This window comes from Mytilus trossulus, chromosome 1 (assembly GCF_036588685.1).
Source record: "Mytilus trossulus isolate FHL-02 chromosome 1, PNRI_Mtr1.1.1.hap1, whole genome shotgun sequence".
Classification (NCBI taxonomy): Eukaryota; Metazoa; Mollusca; class Bivalvia; order Mytilida; family Mytilidae; genus Mytilus; species Mytilus trossulus.
The window spans coordinates 90,201,039-90,225,135 of record NC_086373.1 but is presented as its reverse complement, the minus strand read 5'-3'; the positions used below and the strand labels follow the sequence as shown (position 1 = coordinate 90,225,135).

Sequence of the window (24,097 nt, the reverse complement as noted above, 5' to 3'; positions counted from 1 at the left end):
AAACAACAAAACAATTGACAACATTGAGCATCAATTTTAGAATTTTTGCAAATAATTGCTTTGAAATTCATGTTAATTATAAAAGTTAATTTTGGTAATTTGCGTTCTTTATTTTTCATATTTTTTTCTGTTATCAAATTCAAAATGCTTATACTTTAGGCTCCAATTAGTCTGTATTGCAATCACCAAAAACGATTTTATAGATTGGACAGATGGTTTCAAAGCAACTTGTTACAGTCCTATAATTTTCTATTTTACCAATGCAGCAATCTGATCCAAAATAAGTCCCTGCAGGTTTTCCAAGATAAGCATTTGTATAATTTGATTGTTTGTATCACACAGATTTAAACAACATAATTACCCTGCCGCAAAAAAAAACCCAGTTTATAGAGTTATCTCCCATGTTTTTCATTACTACATAGACAGACAAAAGCATAGATCTTACAAGAATGCAAATCTTATTGATAAAAAGGCTTACAATCATTATTTTTAATGAATATTTTAGACATATAACTAAGCTACAACGTGTAAATAATACATTAAATACCAACAAACACTGAATTATTAACAAAAAGATGGAAAAACTTGAACAATTCTCTATATTACAATATCACAGTTATGCCTTGATGAGCAATATGTTCTTGTCCTGCCATTTTAACTGATGTGACATGAATGATAACTCCTGTGAAAATTTTTTTATTTTTTTATTTAGAAGCAATATAAGCTTTAAAAGTTTTGTTTATTGTTTTATTTTTAATTCTTTAACGGTACTGTAAGAATAAGTTGTCATGGGTATGAAAAAATGGCAGGGTACATAAGAAACAATATTGTCATTAATAAACTTGAACAAAAACATTAAATTTAACTATCATTAATAATTCAACAACTGGAATCCACTTTATCACAGTCATAAATCACAGGTTACTTTGGCATAAAATTTAATTAACAGTGTTTTTAAAGGATCAAATAAAAGTCAATAGACTGCTTTAAATAGAAAAAGTTCAAAAGAGGGGGAAGTTCGGAACATTTTAAAATGAGTGGAAAACATGGTAGTGTGTTGTCTGCTTTTTGATAAGAACATAAAATGTATTAGAAAAAATATGAAATCAAGAACTTCATATAATGACCCATAAAAATAAAGGTTTGGTCAGGTGTCCACTGTCAGAATGAATGAGTCTTCTTTTTTAATGAAGTAAATTACTTATAGTAGCAATGAAGCTGAAATTTTAATGAACTACCCTTGAACATTGTGTCTGAACAGAATTGCAAGTGCCTTGTCCAGAGTAAACACATATGTATTGTACATAGAATAGAAAAAATAAACATGAGTTACAGTAAATATCATTCATATCTGGTATATTCATTTTTTCTGATCCTTTAAAAAGCATATTTGATATCCAAGAAAATGATTATAAATTAATAAAAAAAAAATGTTAAATCTATTTAAAATAATAATAAAGGTAAATATTGAATACAAAAAAATAGCTATTTTATCTAGTACATTATAATACAAAAGAGTTTCCATCCTCCGAAATAACTAATAAAAAAAACAAACAAACACATGACTAACCTATAGCCACAGTATAATTAAATTAAGTATAAAAAGTTTACATCATTATATAAATTCTAATTCAAAGGAACATTTTTCAGACTCTTTTGAGTTTAGGATGTAAACTGCTAAGTTTCTGTAGTTTTGATAAACCCAGTCTGTATGGCTTTTTACATGTCTTCATAGGTGCTGGCAATAATGGCTTAGCTAAAAGAGAAAATAAAATTTGAGATATCATTTATTATACATATGTACAATTGAATATTACTGGTAACAAGAAGCTGTAAAATGTAAAAATTTCAGTTATACAAATTTCAAAACCAGGAGCCTGATTGGCTTGTGTATAATAAGTATTTATTTGTCATAATTATACTTGAACTTCATATGAAAATGCAGGATTCTGATTGTTTAATAAGAGGGAGAGACAATTAACTAACCCATGGCAAATTCTATCACTCTGTATGGAGACGCTTGATCAATTGTGCGCTTTATTAGGTGATTGTTTTGTACAAGTTATAGTTTTTATAAGTTATTATAGTAATAGAACATTCAGTAAAATAAAGTAAATAATACACAGCTGATAGGATGATTATAAGAGTAGATTGTTACCACTCAAAAAGGCATTGTCAACCTTGGATTAGCGGCAATTGATAATGTTTTCTTGGAGGTAACAATCTATTGATAGTAAATATTAGAATAATGGAAAATATTACTGATCTATCACAAGTAGTTCTTATTAAACTTAATTACACAGAAAAAGAAGTTAACATTGTCTAGAATTAGTCCTTGTTTTCAAAATTCCAATAGGGAACATACTTTATATAATAGTATCAAGAAACCAATTTTTCAAGACGTTTCGGCCATTGGCCTTCTTCAGTTCTTTAGTTCTCCTCACAACTACATGGCTGACATAACATTTTTCAATCATTTTAAAGATGTTATAGAATTAGCCTTCAAAGCTCAAACTGATATATATGCACATGTAATAGTAAGTGATTGAGAACTTATACATGTTATAGTTATATGTGTCTTAAAACAGACTTATGTTTCAGTCTTATACAGATTGACCCTACAGCAGCATAGAAATTGAAAACAAAAACATTTAAAAAAAGTTGATTTCAAAAACTAGAGGGTCTCAAGAGCCTGTGTCGCTCACTTGTTACTGTATTTATTGATGTCCGCCATTTAGTTTGGTAGGCAGGGTCATAATAGATACCCTAGTAATGATTGTGATCAAGTTTGGTTAAATTTGGCCCATAGTTTTAGAAAAGAAGATTTTTGTACAAGTTACAAAAATGATGAAAATTTGTTCAATATTGACTATAAAGGGCAATAACCCCTTAAGGGGTCCTCCAACAATTTTGATCAAATTGACTTATTTGTAGATCTTACTTTGCTGAACATTACTGCTGTCTACAGTTTATCTCTATCTATAATAGTATTCAAGATAATAACCAAAATCTGCAAAATTTCCTTAAAATTACCAATTTTAGGGCAGCAACGGCCAACCCAACAACGGGTTGTCAGATTCATCTGAAAATTTGTGAGGGGGTAGCTCTTATTCTAATGGACATTTAATTGTTGACAGATTTGCCCTAAATGTCTTAGTTTCAAAGATATAAAGCAAAAACTGCATTTTACCACTATGTTCTAATTTTAGCCAAGTCGGCCATTTTGTTTGGTAGGCTGGGTCATCAGACACATTTTTTAAACAATATACCACAATGATAATTGTGGCCAAGTTTGGAGGTTAAATGCAGTTTTTGGTTATTTCTCAAAAACCAAAGCATTTAGAGCAAATCTGACAAGAGGTAAAATTGTTTATCTGGTCAAGATCTATCTGCCCTGACATTTGAAGATGAAAGATACCCCAAGGATGATTGTGGCCAAGTTTGGTTAAATTTGGCCCAGTAGTTTCAGAGGAGAAGATATTTGTAAAAGTGTACGGAGGACGGACGCCAAGTGATGAGAAAAGCTCACTTGACCTTTCAGGTCAGGTGAGCTAAAAAATAAATGGTAACCATGGATGAAATATTCACATACCATCTTTTTCTTCTTCACAATTAGGTACAACTGAGTCTAGATCTATGGAAGGTACATACTTCCATTTAAATGCCTGAACCATTGAGTTGCCATGAAAGTCTGAAAAAAGTAGAACATTTGTCATCATGCTGAAATATCTCGCCTGCTTCACTAACCATGATCAATGGTATTTTTAAAGTCTAAAGGATAAAGGTTTTTTACAAGTATCACAAAAACTTAAAAAACTTTTTTCAAATTTCAGCAGTCAGAAGCACATATATTTTTTTCAACATTATCAATGCTCCAAAACAATGAAATCAGTCAAATAAGCCATGCAAGAAAGACATATGCACTGTATAATCATTTCATACACCAATTTTTATAGCTGACTGAGTAATGGGCGGATCATTGTTGAAGGTAGTATGGTGACTTATAGCCTTAGACTGTCACAAACTTTAATTTAAGACAAGACACCAATTGTTCAGAAAACTTTTACAGCTTAATCATACCATTGTTTTCTCTGCATATGTAATCCTCTGACATCTCCTCTGGTAAAATATGTTTGCCATCTCCCTTCATGTCCATTGTACACATATCATCTTCCTTTTTATCTAAAATTAAACATTTCAATTGTCATTCATGAGCTGGAATATACTTATACATATGAAAAACATATCTATTTCACTTAACCAACAGATAAAACTCTTTTGTGAAACATTTTTCGTTTCTCAAGGTACATTAAATTTTCAAATGATGCAAATCCTTTAAAATCGTTTAGATTTGATCAACATATTTACTATTCTTGACATGTTACTTCATGAAAAACATTTAAACTTACCAGCACAAAAATTATTCTTTCATAAAATTTCTTTTATCATAAGGTTTGTGAGGCCTCTTTTCAGGAAAATTTCACAGACACAAACACATTATTACATTCCTGGCTTGTGATTAATGTGAACACTGATTTATAAGCATGCACAAAAACCTAGCAATATGTCTTATGAACAAGAGGCTCTCAAGAGCCTGAATCGCTCACCTTAATTTTTTTGGGTTAAATCTCTCATCAATGATTAAGTTGGCTTTTCAATTTATTTAAATGTTCTTTGAATCGTCCTATTTTCTTCAAAAGCAAAAAAAATCAAATCATTTTCTCCTATGTTCTATTTTAGCCATAGGAGCTATGTTTCTTGACATACAAGGAAATAAAATATAAAATTTATAGTATACTAGATACTCTGAAACTCATTTAGCCTAAGTTTGGCTGAAATTGATACAGCAGTTTCAAAGGAGAAGATTTTTTAAAGTAAGTCAACATGATGAACAAATTGTGAAAAAAGTCTTTAAAGGGCAATAACTCCTTAAGGGGTCAATTGCCAATTTTGGTCAATTTGACTTTATCTGTATCTATTATAAAATATTCAAGATAATAACCAAAAACTGCAAAATTTCTTTAAAATCATCAATTCAGGGGCATTATACCTGCAAAACCACAGTCCAGTTACCCAATTCGGCTGAAAATTTCAGGACAGGTAGACCTTGACCTAATAAATACTTGAACTTCTTGTCTAATTTGCTCTAAATGCTGGAGTTTTTGAGATTTAAGCCAAAAACTGCATTTTAACCTGTGTTCTATTTTTAGCCATGACGGCCATGTTTTTTGACAAAATAGAAAATAAAACACAAACTTTATTTTATACACCCTACTGATCATTCAGTTGAAGTTTGGTTGAATTTGGTTGAGTTGTTTTAGAGGAGAAGATTTTTTAAAGTTAGCTAATATGATGAACAAATTGTGAAAAATTGTCATTAAAGGACAATACCCCTTAAGGTCAAGGAACAGTAAATGGGCTATGTCGCAGATTTTGCTAAAAATTTGCATACAACCTTGGCTCGTTGAACTACAACTGAAAATTGAAAAAATAATACATTTATCTCTTTTATTATCTGAAAAATTGCAGATTGATTTCTTTTTATATGGGTGAACATTTGTATAGAAAGCACATAAAATCAGCGAAAAACCTTCTAAAATTTGTATTAAAATCGCCAAATCTCTAATTCTACTCCATAGATTTTTCTTAAAAAACTATATATTGTTGACACATAAATTTCTGTTTTAATGACATAAAATAATCATAGGGTCACCGACTTCGTTTTTTGTCTAATAATCAATTTTATACCTTGTTGGAAGTGAAAAACGTCAAAAATCAACGTTTTACGGCCTGCAACGCGATAACGTTACAATTATTTCGACGTTTTGTTGGATTTTTTCACAAAGAACGCAACTTTGAATGATGTATACCATAAAAACGAAGTCGGTGACCCTATCTTTATTTTGCATCATTATAACGAAAATGTATGTATCAACAACATATAGTTTTCTAAGAAAAATCTATGGAGTAGAATTCAAGATTTGGCGATTTTAAGACAAATTTTAGAAGGGTTTCTACTGATTTTATGTGCCTTCTATACAAATGTTCAACCATTTTGTAAGAATTCAAACAGTAATATTTCAAATGATAATTGAGAAAAATACATTATTTTTTTCGATTTTCAGTTGAAGTTCATCGAGCCACAATTGTATGCCAAATTTTACTGAAATCTGTGACATAGCCCATTTACTGTTACTTGACCTTAAGGGGTCAATTGACAATTTTGGTCATATTAACTTATTTGTAGATCTTACTTTGCTGATCATTTTTGCTGTTTACAGTTTATCTTTATCTATAATAATATTCAAGATAATGACCAAAAACTGCAAAATTTCCTTAAAATTACCAATTAAGTGGCAGCAACCCAACAATGGATTGTTTGATTCATCTGAAAATTTCAGGGCTGATAGATCTTGACCTTATGAACATTTTTACCCCCATGTCAGATTTGCTCTAAATGCTTTCGCTTTTGAGATATAAGCCAAAAATTGCATTTGACCCCTATGTTCTATTTTTAGCAATGGCGACCATGTTTGTTGATAGATCAAAACTTCGGATACAATTTATAAACTAGATACCCTAAGGAACATTCCTTTAAAGTTTGGAAGTATTTGGCCCAGTAGTTTCAGAGGAGAAGATTCTTGAAATAGTTTACGACAATGAAAGACGACGCATACGACCACGGACGCCAAGTGATGGCATAAGCTCACATGGCTATGCCAGGTGAGCTAAAAAGAAACTTAAACTAGAGGCTCTACAGAGCCTGTGTCGCTCACCTTGGTATATGTGAATTAAACAAAGGAAGCAGACAGTTCCTGACAAAATTGTGTTTAGGTGATTGTGATGTGTTTGTACATCTTACTTTACTGAACATTCTTGCTGCTTACAATTATCTCTATCTATAATGAACTTGTCTGTGTAGTTTCAGTAGAAAATATAAGTAAAAATTTACAAATTTTATGAAAATTGTTAAAAATTGATTATAAAGGACAATAACTTCTTAGGGGGTCAATTGACCATTTTGGTCATTTTGACTTATTTTTGAGTCTTAAATTGCTGTACATTATTGCTGTTTACAGTTTATCTCTATCCATAATAATATTCAAGATAATATCCAAAAACAGCAAAATTTCCTTAAAATTACCAATTCAGGGGCAGCAACCCAACAATGGGTTGTCCCATTCATCTTGAAATTTCAGGGCAGATAGATCTTGACCTGATAAACAATTTTACCCCATGTCAGATTTGCTCTAAATGCTTTTGTTTTTGAGTTATAAGCCAAAAACTGCATTTTACCTCTATGTTCTATTTTTAGCCATGGCAGCCATCTTGGTTGGTTGGCCGGGTCAAAAAACAAAATTTTTTAAACAAGATACATCAATGATGATTGTGGCCAAGTTTGGTTTAATTTGGCCCAGTAGTTTCAGAGGAGAAGATTTTTGTAAAAGTTAACGACGGACGACAGACGACGGTTGCCGAGAGATGAGAAAAGCTCACTTCGGGCCCGGTGAGCTAAAAAATCAAGCTTGTGCACCTAATTATATTTTCTACGAAGTAAAATATTATAAAGATAAGATTAATCATACCCATCTGTTGAGAATAAAGCGTTTCTGTTGCCAGCTTTACACCATCGTCAATTTCATCAGGCACTGTCTGGTCCATTTGTTCCTTAGCACAACATTTCTTTTGTATATCATTGTAATGTAATTCCTCAGTCATTTTGATATCAACAGGTTCAGATACTGTATCGTCCTCATGCTGTGTTCCCTCTTTGTCCACTAATCTGACATCAGCATATTCATACTTTTCATCAACTTGATCAAGTCTTTCAGATATGGAATGATATGTAGACACTTTTGCTGATGGTTCTTCATCCTCAATCTCCGTCTTCGTTACAGATCTCTTTCTGTCTAATCTTTGATTAGTCTGGTTAGTTTGAAGATAATTTGAAGATAAATGATTTTCATTTATTTTAATAAACCTCTCCTCATCATTCTGATTGATACTAGTGCTTTCTTGCACTTGCAATTTGGCATCTTCACTGACTGCATTTGAGTGCAGATCTAATTGTTTGTTAATTACTATTGATTCAGAGCTTTCATTTAAACATGGATTAAGTTCCTGCTGTTGGTTCTTAGAATTAGATAATCCATTGAAGTCAATATTACTTTCTATAATAGGTACATTACTTTCTTGGTCTTTATCCAAATTACAATCCTTTGAAACATTTTTATAAATCAAAATGTTTGTTGTGTCATCATCAATCAAATCAGAGTTTGGTTTTCTGTCTGAAGAATCAGCTGGAGATTCATTGGGAAATTCTTCAGGAATATTTTGTTTGTCATCGATATGTTCATCCTTTCCATTAAATGCATGTTCATGATCTATCTTCAAACTTTCATTCACATTAGAAAATACCATTGTAACATCATTACTTTGCTCCACCTCTTTTGGACTAATGCTATTACAGTTGTCTCCCCCTTTTTGTGCTTCTGCACACAGATCTTGTTCATCACTCTTTATATTGTTATGTAAATCTTCATCTCCTTTTCTTGGATTTTCAAAATTGGTAATGCACTGATCCACAATTTCTTCACTTTCTGAGATCTCATCATTTTCATTGCCTTTTGTCTTGTCATTTAATCCATTTAATGGTTTGATATCTTCTACTTGAATGAAAGATTCATGCATTTCTGTTTCTGATTCAGTACTTTCATTTTCACTATCAAATATTTGAAGTTGTGAATTAGATTGCTCCTCAACAGATTGCTGTGAATGTGAACTTATTGATGTAACTTGATTATCACAGGAACTCATTGCAATTTCTGATTCTTCAATTTCCCTCTTCGATTCAAGACATTTTGGAGACAAAATCTGATTTACTTTTTCTTTATTTTCTTCCTGTAACATCTTGGCTTTATCACTGTAGTTTGGTGTGTTTGAAATGTTTGCCAAATCCTCCAATTGAGACATGTTATTTTCAGTTTCTAAATGGATAGAAGGTTGAATATCTATCATCTCTAACTTACTGTTTTCAGTAGATGAAAGTTCTTCTGATACAGAGTTTTCAAAGTTAATATCTTCTGATGATTGCTGTTGGTTGGAATTTAAAAGTATTGCTTCATCTAACTCATCAATATCAAACTTGGTAAAATCTTTAGTTATAACTTGTCTAACCTCTTGTCTATGAGAGTCAGAAAATGTCTCCAACTCTTTCTCCTTTTGTGAAAATTGTGAGAGCCCATTTTCTTCAAATGATACTTTGAGCATGACAAGGGCACAGTTTGGTTCAGATGTACATTTGACTTCATATTCATTTTTTAAACATTCATCATTTATGTCACAGCATTGAACAATTAGATTTTCTAAAGTTTTTCTTACTTCTGAAATAATCTTGTCTTCTTGAGAAGAATCATCAGAGGGAATTAGACTTTCAGAGTCTTTTACTATCTTGTTTTCAAATGAAGATGATGGAGCAACTTGTACACTTTCTTCTGACAATTTATTGTTATATATTGAAGGTATAACAGTATGTGCAGATATTTTTATAGACAAGTTACTTGTACTCTTGTTCTCAAATTGATCACTAAACATAATGGGATGTAAATTGTCTTCAGAAACTTTGGTAGAAGTATCACTTATTTCCTCAGATCTATTTGTACTTAGTTCCATAGATTGTTTTAATACTTCTTGTGGACTTTTACTTTCCATAGATTCTTCTAGCAATTCTAGAGGATCTTTACTTTCCAAAGATGTTTCTGATACTCCAAGAGGACCCTTACTTTCCATAGATTTTTCTAATACTTTTGGAGGACCCTTACTTTCCATAGATTCTTCTATGATTTCTAGTGGACCCTTACTTATGTCCCTTGTCTTGTTTTCTACACTTGATTCATCCGATCTAATTTCTGATTCAAGGATTTCCATACTACTATCAGAATCCATGGTCTCAGTTCTACTGGAACATTCACTTATGCTGTATTCATGATAGACAAATAATGGAGAAGCAAAATGCACTTGTAAACCATCAACAGTTTGACTCCTTTCTGGTTTAATCTGCTGTTCATCTAAATTAGGTAATAATAATGTTTCATGTAATGACTCTGCTTGTTTTATCGTTTCATCATTATTTTCTGTTGTGTGTATTGAATAATCATGTTCAGTTAAATCTTTTCTTGGTTCAGTGATGGGTTTACCAAAGGAATTCTCATTTTCCTCTTCCTGTATTTCTTTTGACATTTCATTTGGAAAAAAGTCTGTTTTTTCTGATGCTTCCTCAAATTGATTTCCATTGAAGTTGGTACTTATTTCTTCTGATGCCATTAATTTGAATAAATGTTCCTTAACTTGTTTTGCGTTTTCCTTACCTAGCGTCTGACATTGCAAATCTGAACTTTGTTGTGAAGACATGCCTGGATTATTTTCAATCTTTGTTGAATCTTGAGTTCCATTGTTTTGTAAAGTTTTTTCAGCAGTAAAATTGTCCTGATACAAGGTTATATCATCTGACTTGTTCAAAGCATCTAGTTCAGTTTCAGAGCTAAACATCATAGCTTAAGACTGTCTTGTTATCTGAAAAAAGGAAAATATTTAAAGTTATTTTCCTAATTATGCTTGCAGTTTCGAAAATTGGATGACTTTCTTGCTTTTTTGTATAAATGATTGCTCAAGCATTGTAATTAGATTGACTTATGTAATTAATTGATAGGCAGGGCTTCAGCTTGCTTGGAAAAAAAGCTCTAAAAAATATTAAAACACAGAATACTGTACTCAAATAAAGATTTTAGATACCTTTTTAACAAGTACTTGTCAGTTTCATCTTTTTATTATTATGACTTTTATGTTTATTGAAATTTGATTTAAAGGAGTAGGTCAGGTAAGGGCCGATTTTGGCCTCAATTTACAAGTTCATCTAACGAAAGATTATAACCCCTTTAAACCCTTTCCTCCATAATAACCTCTTTTGACGACACCCCCTTTACTCCATAATGACGCCTGTGTATTACCTCAGTTGAAACGCTTTGACTACAAAGTGTCTGCAGTAGTTTTAATAAAATTTGTATCCAATATGAAAAGGAATATCATAGGAATATTCAACTTAAATTTAATTGATGAAATAGTTGTTTTTCGCAATGCCTTTATACTTTAAGGAGGCTCGCGGTTATAAGATTTTGAGAAAAAAATTAAACATTTATTTTTCATTAAAAATTTTATTTATTACCTTAAGTAGTTGTTACTTTATCATATGGTACAAAAATCATTCCAAAAAATCAATTCGTGTTGACCCCAGGTGACTTATAAAAAGTAAATATCATTGAAAAAGCTCCAAATTATCTCCCTTTTGGTGCAAAAATGCCATTTTTTTGGCATTAAAATTGAACTATCTTTTTTAAATCATCGGTTACCTATATTTTTATTGTTGTTTTCGAATAAGCTGTACATAAACTAAATAATTGTAAAATTTAAGCGATTTCTGTAATTTAGTTCTTTTTTGATTTTGATATTACCTTATTTCTCCTATTAGATCAATAGAAAAAAAGGAAATTAACCAAAATGTATGCTTCTATTGAAAGCAGATTGTGAGCGTAAATGAACGGTGACCCCATTTTTTTATTTCATTTTTCTATTAAGTTTAAGATAAAGTTCATTTATAGAAAAATATGGCGAAGTCCTATATTAAATAAAAAAAATCATTTAGACCCGCAAGCCCCCTTAAAGCATATTTTTTGCATTTTATTAAAAAAAATCCTATGCGAATCAAGTATGCAAAAAAATAATTTCAATTGAGGAAAGGGTGAAACACTTAAGTGTCTATTTCAATTGATTTGATTGGTTTAAGTGAAAGATTTTAACTGATTTAATCATTAAAAACGCTCGGATTGAAGCTTAAATATGAAAAATCTGTGAAATATGCCAAAAAACGTCACTTTTTGGGTGGTTTTTCACAAAAATGAAAATGGTCACATCAATGTTCATCCTCAACCTTAATATACTATTATGTATTATCATCAAATACAACTTAATTTCAATATTATGAATGAACATGAATGTGGCCACTTTCATTTTAGACAGACCGTCTACAATTTAACTAAATTGCAGAAATTGTGAAGATTTCAATAATTTAGCATGACTAAATGATGCTAGAATCCATCAAATGTGCATTGTATTGTCAAACCAGATGCTCCACAGGGCGCAGCTTTATACGACCGCAGAGGTTGAACCCTGAACGGTTGGGGCAAGTATGGACACAACATTCAAGCTGGATTCAGCTCTAAATTTGGATTGTGATTAAATAGTTGACACAGCATAGGTTTTTGACACAGAATGAATGTGGTCTAATGAACTTAATTTTTGTTTTGCCTTTGAGCAATTCACTATGCTATTGAATATTAATCCTCTCAAAAAAAAGTTTAAAGAAATTTTCTTTTAATTTATGAAATCTGAAATGAGAAAAATTTACCCCCCCCCCCCCCCCCAATTTTTTTTCACATCCCCCTTTCTCTTATTCCAAAACTGATCTCAATTCAAATTTCTTATGGAGTTTGCAACAGTAACTACTCATTTGAATAAATCTTAAAATCTTAAAATGTAAAAAAAAGTGCTTGTTATCACTGAATGGTAAAGATTGTTTTAATTTATCAGTTGGTAGTAAAAGTGAATTTACATTGTATATTGTATAAAACAATGATTTTAGTTGATTCAACTACTATTCTGGACAAAGAAAGAATACTCCAATTAAAATTTCTTTCTATTGCACAACAATGTGTAATTGAAAATGTCTTGCCATTCAGTATTGCACAATACTGTGCAATTGAAAAATTTCTTGCTATTGCACAATACTTAATATATTAACTTGGGTTCCTGATTTGGACCAACTTGAAAACTGGGCCCATAATCAAAAATCTAAGTACATGTTAAGCCCAAAATTTCAATTTTTGTTAAAATCAAACTTAGTTTAATTTTGGACCCATTGTAGACCAATTGGAAAACGGACCAAAAATTAAGAATCTACATTCACAGTTAGATTTGGCATATCAAAGAACCCCAATCATTAAATTTTTGATGAAATCAAATAAAGTTTAACTTTGGTAAATATATTAGAAATTTTAAAATATGGTTTGGAACATAATCATATCAGACCTTATGAGTCCACATATGGACCCCGATTTGGGCCAACTTGAAAACTGGGCCAACAATAAACAAGAGGCTCTCAAAAGCCTGAATCACTCACCTTAATTCTTTTGGTTAAATCTCTCATCAATGATTATTTTGGCTTTTCAATTTATTTAAATGTTCTTTGGATCCTCCTATTTTCTTCAAAAGCAAAAAAAAATCATTTTCTCCTATGTTCTATTTTAGCAATAGGAGCTATGTTTCTTTACATACAAGGAAATAAAATTTATACTAGATACTCTGAAACTCATTTAGCCTAAGTTTAGCTGCAGTTTTTTTAAAGTAAGTCAACATGATGAACAAATTGTGAAAAAAGTCTTTAAAGGGCAATAACTCCTTAAGGGGTCAATTGACAATTTTGGCCAAATTGACTTATTTGTAGATCTTACTTTGCGGAACATTATTGCTCACTTTACAGTTTATCTATATCTATAATAATATTCAAGATAATAACCAAAAACAGCAAAATTTCCTTAAAATTATCAATTCAGGGGCAGCAACCCAACAACAGAATGTCTGATTCATCTGAAAATTTCAGGGCAGATAGATCTTGACCTGATAAACAATATTACCCCCTGTCAGATTTGCTCTAAATGCTTTGGTTTTTGAGTTATAAGGTAGCAATACACAGTTAGGAAAAAAACTTAAAATCGACACTCATAATTTTTAAACACCCCCTTTCCCCTCCTGTCTAACAAAGAAGGCTTTATATGTGTGTTATGCATGTATATACTTGTAGAAAGAGAATCTTCCATAGATTTGATTTCTAATGGTCATAAGGGTGAAATATAATCCCTTTTGGGTGTAACCATGGCAACAATCTGCATTTCTTAGATACAAAATATAGCAAAAAAGGGGGGTGAACATGTCACAAAAGTCTCCAAAATTTGGTCTAAAGGAAAATTTCAATGAATTACAGTGATACCTTTCCTGAATCCATAGGTTTATATCTATCAAGTGGTCCAAAAAAAATCATATGTCTTCCTGCTCGTTTTTCCATAAAATTGAATTGAAAAGATCGAGCGCAAAATCTTTGTTGATAAACACTACAATAATTTATGGACCTATGAACGGTACGGATAGGAAAATACGGACTGTCAATCATTGAAATGGCCTATAAAACATGTTAAAATCAATCTAAATGTTCATATAAACCCACTAAGAAGGCTATATTATTCTTCAATTACCTAAAAATCAATTTTATTGTACAAAAACTTTCATATTTAAAAAATTCACAGGGGCCATAATGCGAAACTAAACTTCTAACTGTGTATTGCTACCTTAAGGATTAACATTTTTTTTCCCAATTCCACTTTAAATGGATTTCTGTTTTCTACTAGTTAAAACGAGCATTTTCGCCTGCTAGTTTTGAAAATCGGTTCAGAAATAAATATTTTATGAAGGTTAGCAGTTGACACTGAAATGCAACAAAAAAGTGATTTTATGAAACATGCCATGTCAAAGTGCATTTTCTCCTTTTTTAGTCAATTTTCTAAAACTATACCTTCTAAGCCTGTCTTTCCTTGTTTAAAAACCTAACTTAACCTTAACAGTAGACAACTTTTACAAGTTAAAGCTATTTTAAAGCTCTAGAATGTCAATTTTGTTGTGTATTACCATACGAAGGCCTTGGTTAAAATTTAGTCAATACTGAATTTATTTATAACAGCGGGGAAAAAATTGGGCTTAATTCATGCTAAATTGTGACTCTATACTTGCTAAAATAATAAATTTGATTTAGTCGCATGAAAAAATATAAAGCGTTCCCTTCTAAGGTTTCTACATAACGCGCAATCTTCTTTTCCAAGGGGTAGCCAATAAAGTATCAATTAATAACGGAACCAAGTCTATGTGTCAAAATGTCTATATTGGTTGCTAAGGACAATAAACAACAAAACTAACATACATTGTCATACTAAAGGTTGTTTCTTCCTTAGAATTGTATCTATAACCTAAATATCAATAGTTTTGTGGTATGTTTGTCTGAAAAAAAGGCAATTATTTGCTTTGTCAAATGCCATAAGGTAGCAATACACAGTTAGGAAAAAAACTTAAAATCGACACTCATAATTTTTAAACACCCCCTTTCCCCTCCTGTCTAACAAAGAAGGCTTTATATGTGTGTTATGCATGTATATACTTGTAGAAAGAGAATCTTCCATAGATTTGATTTCTAATGGTCATAAGGGTGAAATATAATCCCTTTTGGGTGTAACCATGGCAACAATCTGCATTTCTTAGATACAAAATATAGCAAAAAAGGGGGGTGAACATGTCACAAAAGTCTCCAAAATTTGGTCTAAAGGAAAATTTCAATGAATTACAGTGATACCTTTCCTGAATCCATAGGTTTATATCTATCAAGTGGTCCAAAAAAAATCATATGTCTTCCTGCTCGTTTTTCCATAAAATTGAATTGAAAAGATCGAGCGCAAAATCTTTGTTGATAAACACTACAATAATTTATGGACCTATGAACGGTACGGATAGGAAAATACGGACTGTCAATCATTGAAATGGCCTATAAAACATGTTAAAATCAATCTAAATGTTCATATAAACCCACTAAGAAGGCTATATTATTCTTCAATTACCTAAAAATCAATTTTATTGTACAAAAACTTTCATATTTAAAAAATTCACAGGGGCCATAATGCGAAACTAAACTTCTAACTGTGTATTGCTACCTAAGCCAAAAACTGCATTTGATCCCTATGTTCTATTTTTAGCAATGGCGACCATGTTTGTTGATGGATCAAAATTTCGGATACAATTTATAAACAAGATACCCTAAGAAACATTCAGTTAAAGTTTGGAAGTATTTGGCCCAGTAGTTATAGGAGAAGATTTTTGTAAAAGATTACCAAGATTTACGAAAAATGGTTAAAAATTGACTATAAAGGGCAATAACTCCTTAAGGGGTCAACTGACAATTTCGGTCATGTTGACTTATTTGTAAATCTTACTTTGCTGAACATTATTGCTGTTTACAGTTTATCTTTATCTATAATAATATTCAAGATAATAACCAAAAACAGCAAAATTTCTTTAAAATTACCAATTTAGGTGCAGCAACCTAACAACGAAAAATATCAGATCAGATAGATCTTAACCTGATAAACAATTTATCACTGTCAGATTTGCTCTAAATGCTTTGGTTTTTGAGTTATAAGCCAAAAACTGCATTTTACCCCTATGTTCTATTTTTAGCCATGGCGGCCATCTTGGTTGGTTGGCCAGGTTACCGGACACAATTTTTAAACTAGATACCCCAATGATGATTGTGGCCAAGTTTGGATTTATTTGGCCTGGTAGTTTCAGAGGAGAAGATTTTTGTAAAAGATCATGGAGATTTACGAAAAATGGTTAAAGATTGACTATAAAGGGCAATAACTCCTAAAGGGGTCAACTGACCATTTTGGTCATGTTGACTTATGTGTAAATCTTACTTTGCTGAACATTATTGCTGTTTACAGTTTATCTCCATCTATAATAATATTCAAGATAATAGCCCAAAACAGTAAAATTTCCTTAAAATTACCAATTTAGGGGCAGCAACCCAACAATGGGTTGTCTGATTCATCTGAAAATTCCAGAGCAGATAGATCTTGACCTGATAAACAATATCAACCCTGTCAGATTTGCCCTAAATGCTTTGGTTTTTGAGTTATAAGCCAAAAACTGCATTTTACCCCTATGTTCTATTTTTAGCTGTGGCGGCCATCTTGGTTGGTTGGCCGGGTCAAAAAACACAAATTTGAAACTAGTTACATCAATGATGATTGTGGCCAAGTTTGGATTTATTTGGCCAGGTAGTTTCAGAGGAGAAGATTATCGTAAAAGATCATGGAGATTTACGAAAAATGGTTAAAAATTGACTATAAAGGGCAATAACTCCTAAAGGGGTCAACTGACTATTTTGGTCATGTTGACTTATTTGTAAATCTTACTTTGCTGAACATTATTGCAGTTTACAGTTTATCTCCATCTATAATAATATTCAAGATAATAACCCAAAACAGTAAAACTTCCTTAAAATTACCAATTTAGGGGCAGCAACCCAACAATGGGTTGTTTGATTCATCTGAAAATTTCAGGGCAGGTAGATCTTGACCTGATAAACAATATCAACCCTGTCAGATTTGCTCTAAATGCTTTGGTTTTTGAGTTATAAGCCATTTTACCCCTATGTTCTATTTTTAGCCATGGCAGCCATCTTGGTTGGTTGGGCGGGTCAAAAAACACAAATTTGAAACTTAAGATACATCAATGATGATTGTGGCCAAGTTTGGTTTAATTTGGTCCAGTAGTTTCAGAGGAGAAGATTTTTGTAAAAGTTAACGACGACAGACGCCGGACGCCAAGTGATGAGAAAAGGCCAGGTGAGCTAAAAAGTAAATAGAAATTTATTTGGTCCTGTCATTGTCGATTTTGGCCCTGTCATTATCAGCGTTGGTCAAGCCACGTTTTCTAACGTGTTTTAAAAAAGATTTTTTTTTTTTTTTTTTTACATCAATATATAAAATGATAAAATCTTTTAAATTTCAAATTTTAAATAAAGATGAAGTTCATTTTCTTTTATATTGTTCTCTATATAAAGACCTTCGAGAGAAGTTTGATATTTTCAAAAACCTTAATAATGATGATGATATTAAATCAACGATTTATTTTACTTAATCTAGTAAATCTGGTTGACACCAGACAAATATGTAATTATTTAAGTCAAGCTTTTGAACTTCGTAATAAAAATCTAATGTCAGTTGGTCTACCATTGGTATTATATATATATATAATTAGTACTTGAAATGTTTTCTGTATGTTGTATTTGCATAAATTGTCACATTTAATGTGTTTGTATCTTGGAATACACATTGGGCCTAAATTAAAATATTGTTTGTTTGCCCGACCCTAAGTTTTGAAACATGGTAGGTAGGTAGGTAAAATATTTTATTTTTTTCTCTAATAAAATAACTTGGCTCGGTATATTATTTGTCATGGGTAGGCAGGTAGGTATAATATTTTATTTTATAGATACAAAATCTGCATACTGTCATTTTGGTCCGTTTTGTTTTTGCTAATAAGTTTTCTGGGACTATATTAGTTTTGAAAAAAAAATATGTAGAATGTGAAGCTAATTCATATGCACTACAATTTTGTTTTCAAATATCAAAATATAGACCTGTGCAGCATATCTTCAACGTTTATATGCCTGGAACTTTGAAGAGTTGGAACTTGCACTCATATTCTGAACTACGTCATGTACGTACCTTGTACGCTTTCCTAAAGGTTTTCTGTAAGAGATAACTTTGTACTGGTAAGATATGTCCGGGAAGTCATACATTACTAGTAGAAAAGTCCCTAGAGTGTTAATTTCGTGTGTGCCTAAAAGTTGTTTCCAATAAAAATGCTACAAGACTCAATTGTAACGTATTTTACATCGCATATATAAATGATCTGTATTGAAAAGTTGGCGATTTTACTGCCAGATATTCTCCACTTTACAGGCTTTCGTCACTTTTGGTTCATGTCAGATATAAATAATATATCGGCATCGTTAATATAATCATCCTGGTCTGCGGAACACAACGTCCGTTTACAAATTAGTTTGTACACACGTTGACAATTTTGTATCAAACGAACTTTTGTAAATGAACCCTGCTCTTTAAGTATAAAGGTACAGAGTAACGTACGTTATATCATGAGGAAACGTTCAACATCGATTTCAAACAAATGCATTGAAACTTCAAATGCGAGTGTTCATGTCAAAAGCTGAGGTGATACCAAACGGACCGGACCGTATACGTTAAAGATAAAACCCGAGGATTCTGGTAAAAATGTTTTGAGCGGGAAATACAAATATAAGATTTTTGGAAGGAACGAAAAAATAAAACGAAATAAAATCTTGCTGGTAAATACAAATAAAAGATTTTCAGGCGGAACAAATTGATAGGGTCGGTCGGTAAAGGACAAACAAACAATATTCTAATTTAAGCCCTGTATCATATGTGCTTTGTCCAATAAAATATTTGAATACTGGAATAAAAGATAAATCCTTCGAGAAATGAAAAAGTTATTAGCATTTTTCATTTGGTCCTGTCATTCGATGGATATATATGAAGACATATAACAAGATACAAGATATATAAAAATCGATTTTTTGAAGATCTTGTATACTTTTATTAAATATGAACGCCTTAAACCTTATTATTGTATGCGGTTACACTCATTTAAGCAGTACAACACCAATAACACCATTAAAAATCTTTTTCTAAGGATATATATATCAGCTTGTTTTGGGGATATTATGTTTTTCTCGTATTTCTCAGGAAATCGTGGTACCCTTATAACACCATTAAAAAAATCTTTTTCTCAGGATATATCAGTTTGTTTTGGGGATATTATGTTTTTCTCGTATTTCTCGTGAAATTGTGGTACCCTTATAACACCATTAAAAATCTTTTTCTCAGGATATATCAGTTTGTTTTGGGGATATTACGTTTTTCTCATATTTCTCGGGAAATTGGGGTACCCTTTCCCCAAGCTACTTGTTTCTGTGCATATCCACAGGAGTTTGAAATCCTATCAATCAGTGGGTAAAAATATACCAAAGTCGACTCTCTACTGTGATAGTCGACTTTGGTATATTTTTACCCACTTATTGATAGGATTTCAAACTCCTGTGGCCTATTCTCCCTCATCTTCGCTAGCCAAGGGTTACGATCCACTCCCGTTCTCTTCACGGGAGTGGATGGTAACCCTTGGCTAGCGAAGATGATCCTCCCTTAATAGCTCATAGGTCCTTATGTTATCTTTTGACTATTTGTGGTCTGCAATTAGTCAAAAAATAATATAAGGACCTATGAGCTACGGTTCTGCAGCTAAAGATGAAGAACTGGATCTTCCATCACTTTATTGGATACCTAAACTACATAAGTGTCCTTACAAACAGCGGTATATTGCTGGGTCTTCCAAGTGCTCCATGAAACCTCTTTCTAAATTATTAACATCTATTTTATCAGCAATCAAAGACGGGCTTCAAAGTTATTGTGAAACTGCCTATTCTAGAGGTGGCGTGAATCAGATGTGGATACTATAAAGATCTTTTAGAGTACATACAATCTAACTCTCTTCCATCTTGTAACAGTATCAAAACATTTGACTTTTCTACTCTTTACACAAGTATTCAACATTCCAAACTAAAAGACAAATTGAAAGAGTTGGTATTACTTTGCTTCTTAAAAAAGAATTGGCCAACGTAGATACAAGTATCTTGTCTTAGGGAGGGATAAATCCTAATTTGTAAAAAATCACTCTGATTCAAACAAAAATTTCTCTGAAACTGATATTATCAAGATGCTTGATTTCTTGATTGAAAACATATTTGTTACATTTGGAGGACATGTTTTTCAACAGACTGTCGGCATTCCAATGGGAAAAAACTGTGCCCCTCTACTTGCCGACTTGTTTCTTTATTATTATGAGGCTGACTTCATGCAAGAACTTCTTAGGAAGAAAGATAAGAAGTTAGCAATATCCTTTGATCTACTTTCCGCTATATAGATGATGTTCTTTCACTAAACAATTCAAAATTTGGTGACTATGTGGAACGCATCTATCCCATCGAACTAGAGATAAAGGATACTAGAGATACAGTTAAGTCGGCTTCATATCTTGACTTACATCTTGAAATTGACAATGAGGGTCGGTTGAAAACAAAACTTTACGACAAAAGAGATGATTTCAGCTTTCCAATTGTGAACTTTCCATTTCTAAGTAGCAACATTCCAGCAGCACCTACATACGGGGTATATATCTCCCAATTGATACGATATTCCCGTGCTTGCATTTCCTATCATGATTTTCTTGATAGAGGGTTGCTGCTCACAGGGAAGCTATTAAACCAAGAGTTCCAAATGGTGAAGTTGAAATCATCCCTCTGTAAATTTTACGGACGCCATCATGAGTTGTTTGACCGTTATGGAATAACCGTTTCACAAATGATATTGGATATGTTCCTTACGTCGTACCTACAATCCCCTTTCCATTCATGAATGTGACCTACCGAATTAGACTATATACCGGATTTGTAATCACATAAGCAACACAACCCGTGCCACATGTGGAGCAGGATCTTCTTACCCTTCTGGAGCACTTTAGATCACCCCTAGTTTTTGGTGGGGGTCGTGTTGTTTATTCTTTAGTTTTCTATGTTGTATCATGTGTACTGTTGTTTTTCTGTGTCTTTTTCATTTTTAGCCATGGCATTGTCAGTTTGTTCACAGGAGGTTGAAATCCTATCAATGAGGGTCTATAAATATGTCAACTCGACTATCACAGTAGAGCTTCTCTCGTAGAGAGAAGCAACAGGAATGCAACGCGTTTTTCAATTTTTTTTAACTTTTTTGAATCTGGGACTTTTTGATCGGAATAAACGCTATGCGTCAACTAATAAACATATTGTTACTTCAATTAACCACTTAAACTACTTTGCAGGTCACTAATTATTAATTTACAGCTTCTTTTTACGTCCTGACAGAATCCTTGTCATTATTTTTGGCCATGGCAGGAAGTCGAGGAAATTCCAATCAGCAGTGAATATATGTAAATGAGGTATAGTATTTAATTAAACAAACAGTCGAAATAAATCATACAAATTTATCAAGTACTTTCTCATAATTATTCCTAAAGTATTATGATGTCAAACTATTAAAAAATCCGTTTCCTTGGAATGGTTCTTTTGAAATATTTTAAAGAATCAACAAAAGAAATTCTAATAAAATGTTCAGTTACATCCCGATATAATTCCATAATAAGTGTTAAAAATAGTTCATCTTCAATTTTACCATCATCCTGAATATCAAATAATGAAATCCATTTGCCAATTAGTACATCATCATTATCAACAGCATTCCTACAATGGTTATGCAAGTCTTCCAAATATAAATGCATTTGTTTCAGACTTAATTTATGTTGTAATACACTATGTAAAGACAGGAAAAAGTTAAATACACTGTCATTTGGTATTGTTAAACCCCTCGATGGTCCTTGCTTAAAATCAATTTCAACCATACTTTCATCATTGTCAGCAACATCTAATTCACTAATGCGAAACTGCTTCAGCAAACACTGTTTTTTATAGTCCATCCTCATAGCCAGCTTGCTTTTTTTGGTGCTCTGACCCATTTTTCTTAATACAGACTCTTTTAAACGTTTAGTAATTTTTTGGACACAGGCTCCAGTCAAATACCTAATTTTGCTTTTTCCTGCTGAGGACAATTCTTCCTCTATGCTTGTTTCAGCCTCAATGTCAGTTATCTGTTTAGCAGTTACAGCTTTAGCTTTTTTTTCTATTTCTTTATTCATTAACCAAAATACTATTTTGGTGGACAATTTATTCTGATATTTATTTATATTGTTCACTTTAAATAGTTTCTGAATAGACAATATATGTTTATCAGATAACACAAATTCATTCAACTTGGTGTATGCATTAATCCAATTATCAGAATTATCCAATTTCGCACTAACAATGGCATCAACATTATAATATAGATAATTCACATGGTCTTCCAAAGGTAATGATACGAAGAAATCAGGAGATATATCCGACATAAATGGCGCAGATTTATTTTCTGTTTGAAATTCAAAAATATCCCATGGTGAAGCTAAAACTGGCAGTTCATCCATGTCCATACAAATATAAGTATCATCTGGATCCTGATCAGTTGGGTCATCTGGCGGGGAACATTCGACAGATGGCATAACAAATGTATCCTTACAACAGGATAAATCATCTAAAAAATCATTAAAAACTCTGTCATAAAATTCATAAACAATATCTGGATGTTTCTTATTAGCAGCTGAACTGTTATAATTAACCAGCCTTAAACCGTCAATGCTGACTGCACGCCCAACTGCAACACCCATCTGTGAGGGTCTGGATGGGGGGGTCTGTTATTCTGTAAACATTTAATTTTCACCCCCTTTTTCTCTAATCTTTAAAAAATTACCCCCTTTTTTCTCTAATCTTCCAAAAATTAACCCTTTTATTCTCTAATCTTCTATTTTTTGGCCCATTATTCTCTATTCTTCATTTTTTAAGGGCATTATTCTTTAGTCATTTAACCCCATCCAAACCCTCATCTGTCCTGGAGCAAAAAATGAAAAAGAATCAACTTCCACATTTTGCAGTGTCTGTCCTTGTGCTCTATGTACAGTAAGTGCAAATGCCAATATTACAGGAAACTGTTTCCTGCTAGCCAAATTCTTCTGTTGTTTCAGATCAAAAACATCAAAGGAAGCTCTTTCAAGAGTAACTAACTTTTCATTAAAGTTGATAATAGGAAGACTATCCTTTGCCACATGGTGTACAACTCCCTGCATGCCATTACAAAGTCCCTGAGTAATATTTTTGACCTCATTTTCATGGTTTAGTGATCAAAAAAATTGAAAAACGCATTGCATTCCTGTCGCTTCTCTCTACGAGAGAAGCTCTACTGTGATAGTCGAGTTGACATATTTATAGACCCTCATTGATAGGATTTCAACCTCCTGTGGTTTGTTTTTGATTTATGAGTTTGACTGTCCCTTTGGTATCTTTCGTCCCTCTTTTCTAATCCTCCCTCAAACATGACATTGACAATATTTACACAAACATACAAATTCATAATTTACTATAAAACATGGGGCCATTGACTTTGACCAGACAATATCTTTGAAAGATATATCACTCAGTGTTTAAAACAGAGGTTAACAACTTTTGTAACAATTAAGGGAACATACAGTTAGTTTTTGTATAAAATATTACGCCAATATATAATGTCTTGTAGCGTTTGAATCTCTCTGTTCCTGTTTCTCCAGTTTCGTCTGCTAACAAATTCAGCAGACGCACGTGGGAATGTTTACGATATTGATGTCGTAATTG

At 32.1% G+C, this 24,097-nt stretch overlaps 2 protein-coding genes across 3 annotated transcripts; both read right to left on the bottom strand.

Annotated features, from left to right (window-relative positions):
• Positions 1–474: 474 nt before the first annotated feature.
• LOC134690015 (repetitive organellar protein-like) lies at positions 475–24,097 on the bottom strand. Of its 2 annotated transcripts, none has more exons than XM_063549988.1 (5): positions 23,956–24,097; positions 7,587–10,572; positions 4,081–4,182; positions 3,593–3,691; positions 475–1,756 (listed from the first exon to the last, which is right to left on the bottom strand). In XM_063549988.1, the coding sequence occupies exons 2-5, from the start codon at positions 10,549–10,551 to the stop codon at positions 1,647–1,649; spliced, it is 3,276 nt and encodes a 1,091-aa protein (XP_063406058.1). In that variant the 5' UTR covers positions 10,552–10,572; positions 23,956–24,097; the 3' UTR covers positions 475–1,646. The 2 variants fall into 2 exon arrangements, with proteins under 2 accessions (XP_063406058.1, XP_063406066.1); XM_063549996.1 differs by having other exon boundaries at positions 23,981–24,073.
• Positions 21,880–23,556, bottom strand: LOC134703492 (uncharacterized). Its single transcript, XM_063563503.1, has 2 exons — positions 23,311–23,556; positions 21,880–22,947 (listed from the first exon to the last, which is right to left on the bottom strand). The coding sequence occupies exons 1-2, from the start codon at positions 23,554–23,556 to the stop codon at positions 21,880–21,882; spliced, it is 1,314 nt and encodes a 437-aa protein (XP_063419573.1).

Bases quoted from the DNA above. Each gene is read 5' to 3' on its own strand.
- LOC134690015 (XM_063549988.1), bottom strand. From the start codon at position 10,551: ATGATGTTTAGCTCTGAAACTGAACTAGATGCTTTGAACAAGTCAGAT. The intron at 4,183-7,586 runs GTATGATTAATC...GTTTAATTTTAG, and splicing joins GCTTTATTCTCAACAGATGG to ATAAAAAGGAAGATGATATG. The intron at 1,757-3,592 runs GTATGTGAATAT...TTTCTCTTTTAG, and splicing joins TTGTGAAGAAGAAAAAGATG to CTAAGCCATTATTGCCAGCA.
- LOC134703492 (XM_063563503.1), bottom strand. From the start codon at position 23,556: ATGCAGGGAGTTGTACACCATGTGGCAAAGGATAGTCTTCCTATTATC. The intron at 22,948-23,310 runs GTTTGGATGGGG...TCCTGTTGTAAG, and splicing joins TTGCTCCAGGACAGATGAGG to GATACATTTGTTATGCCATC.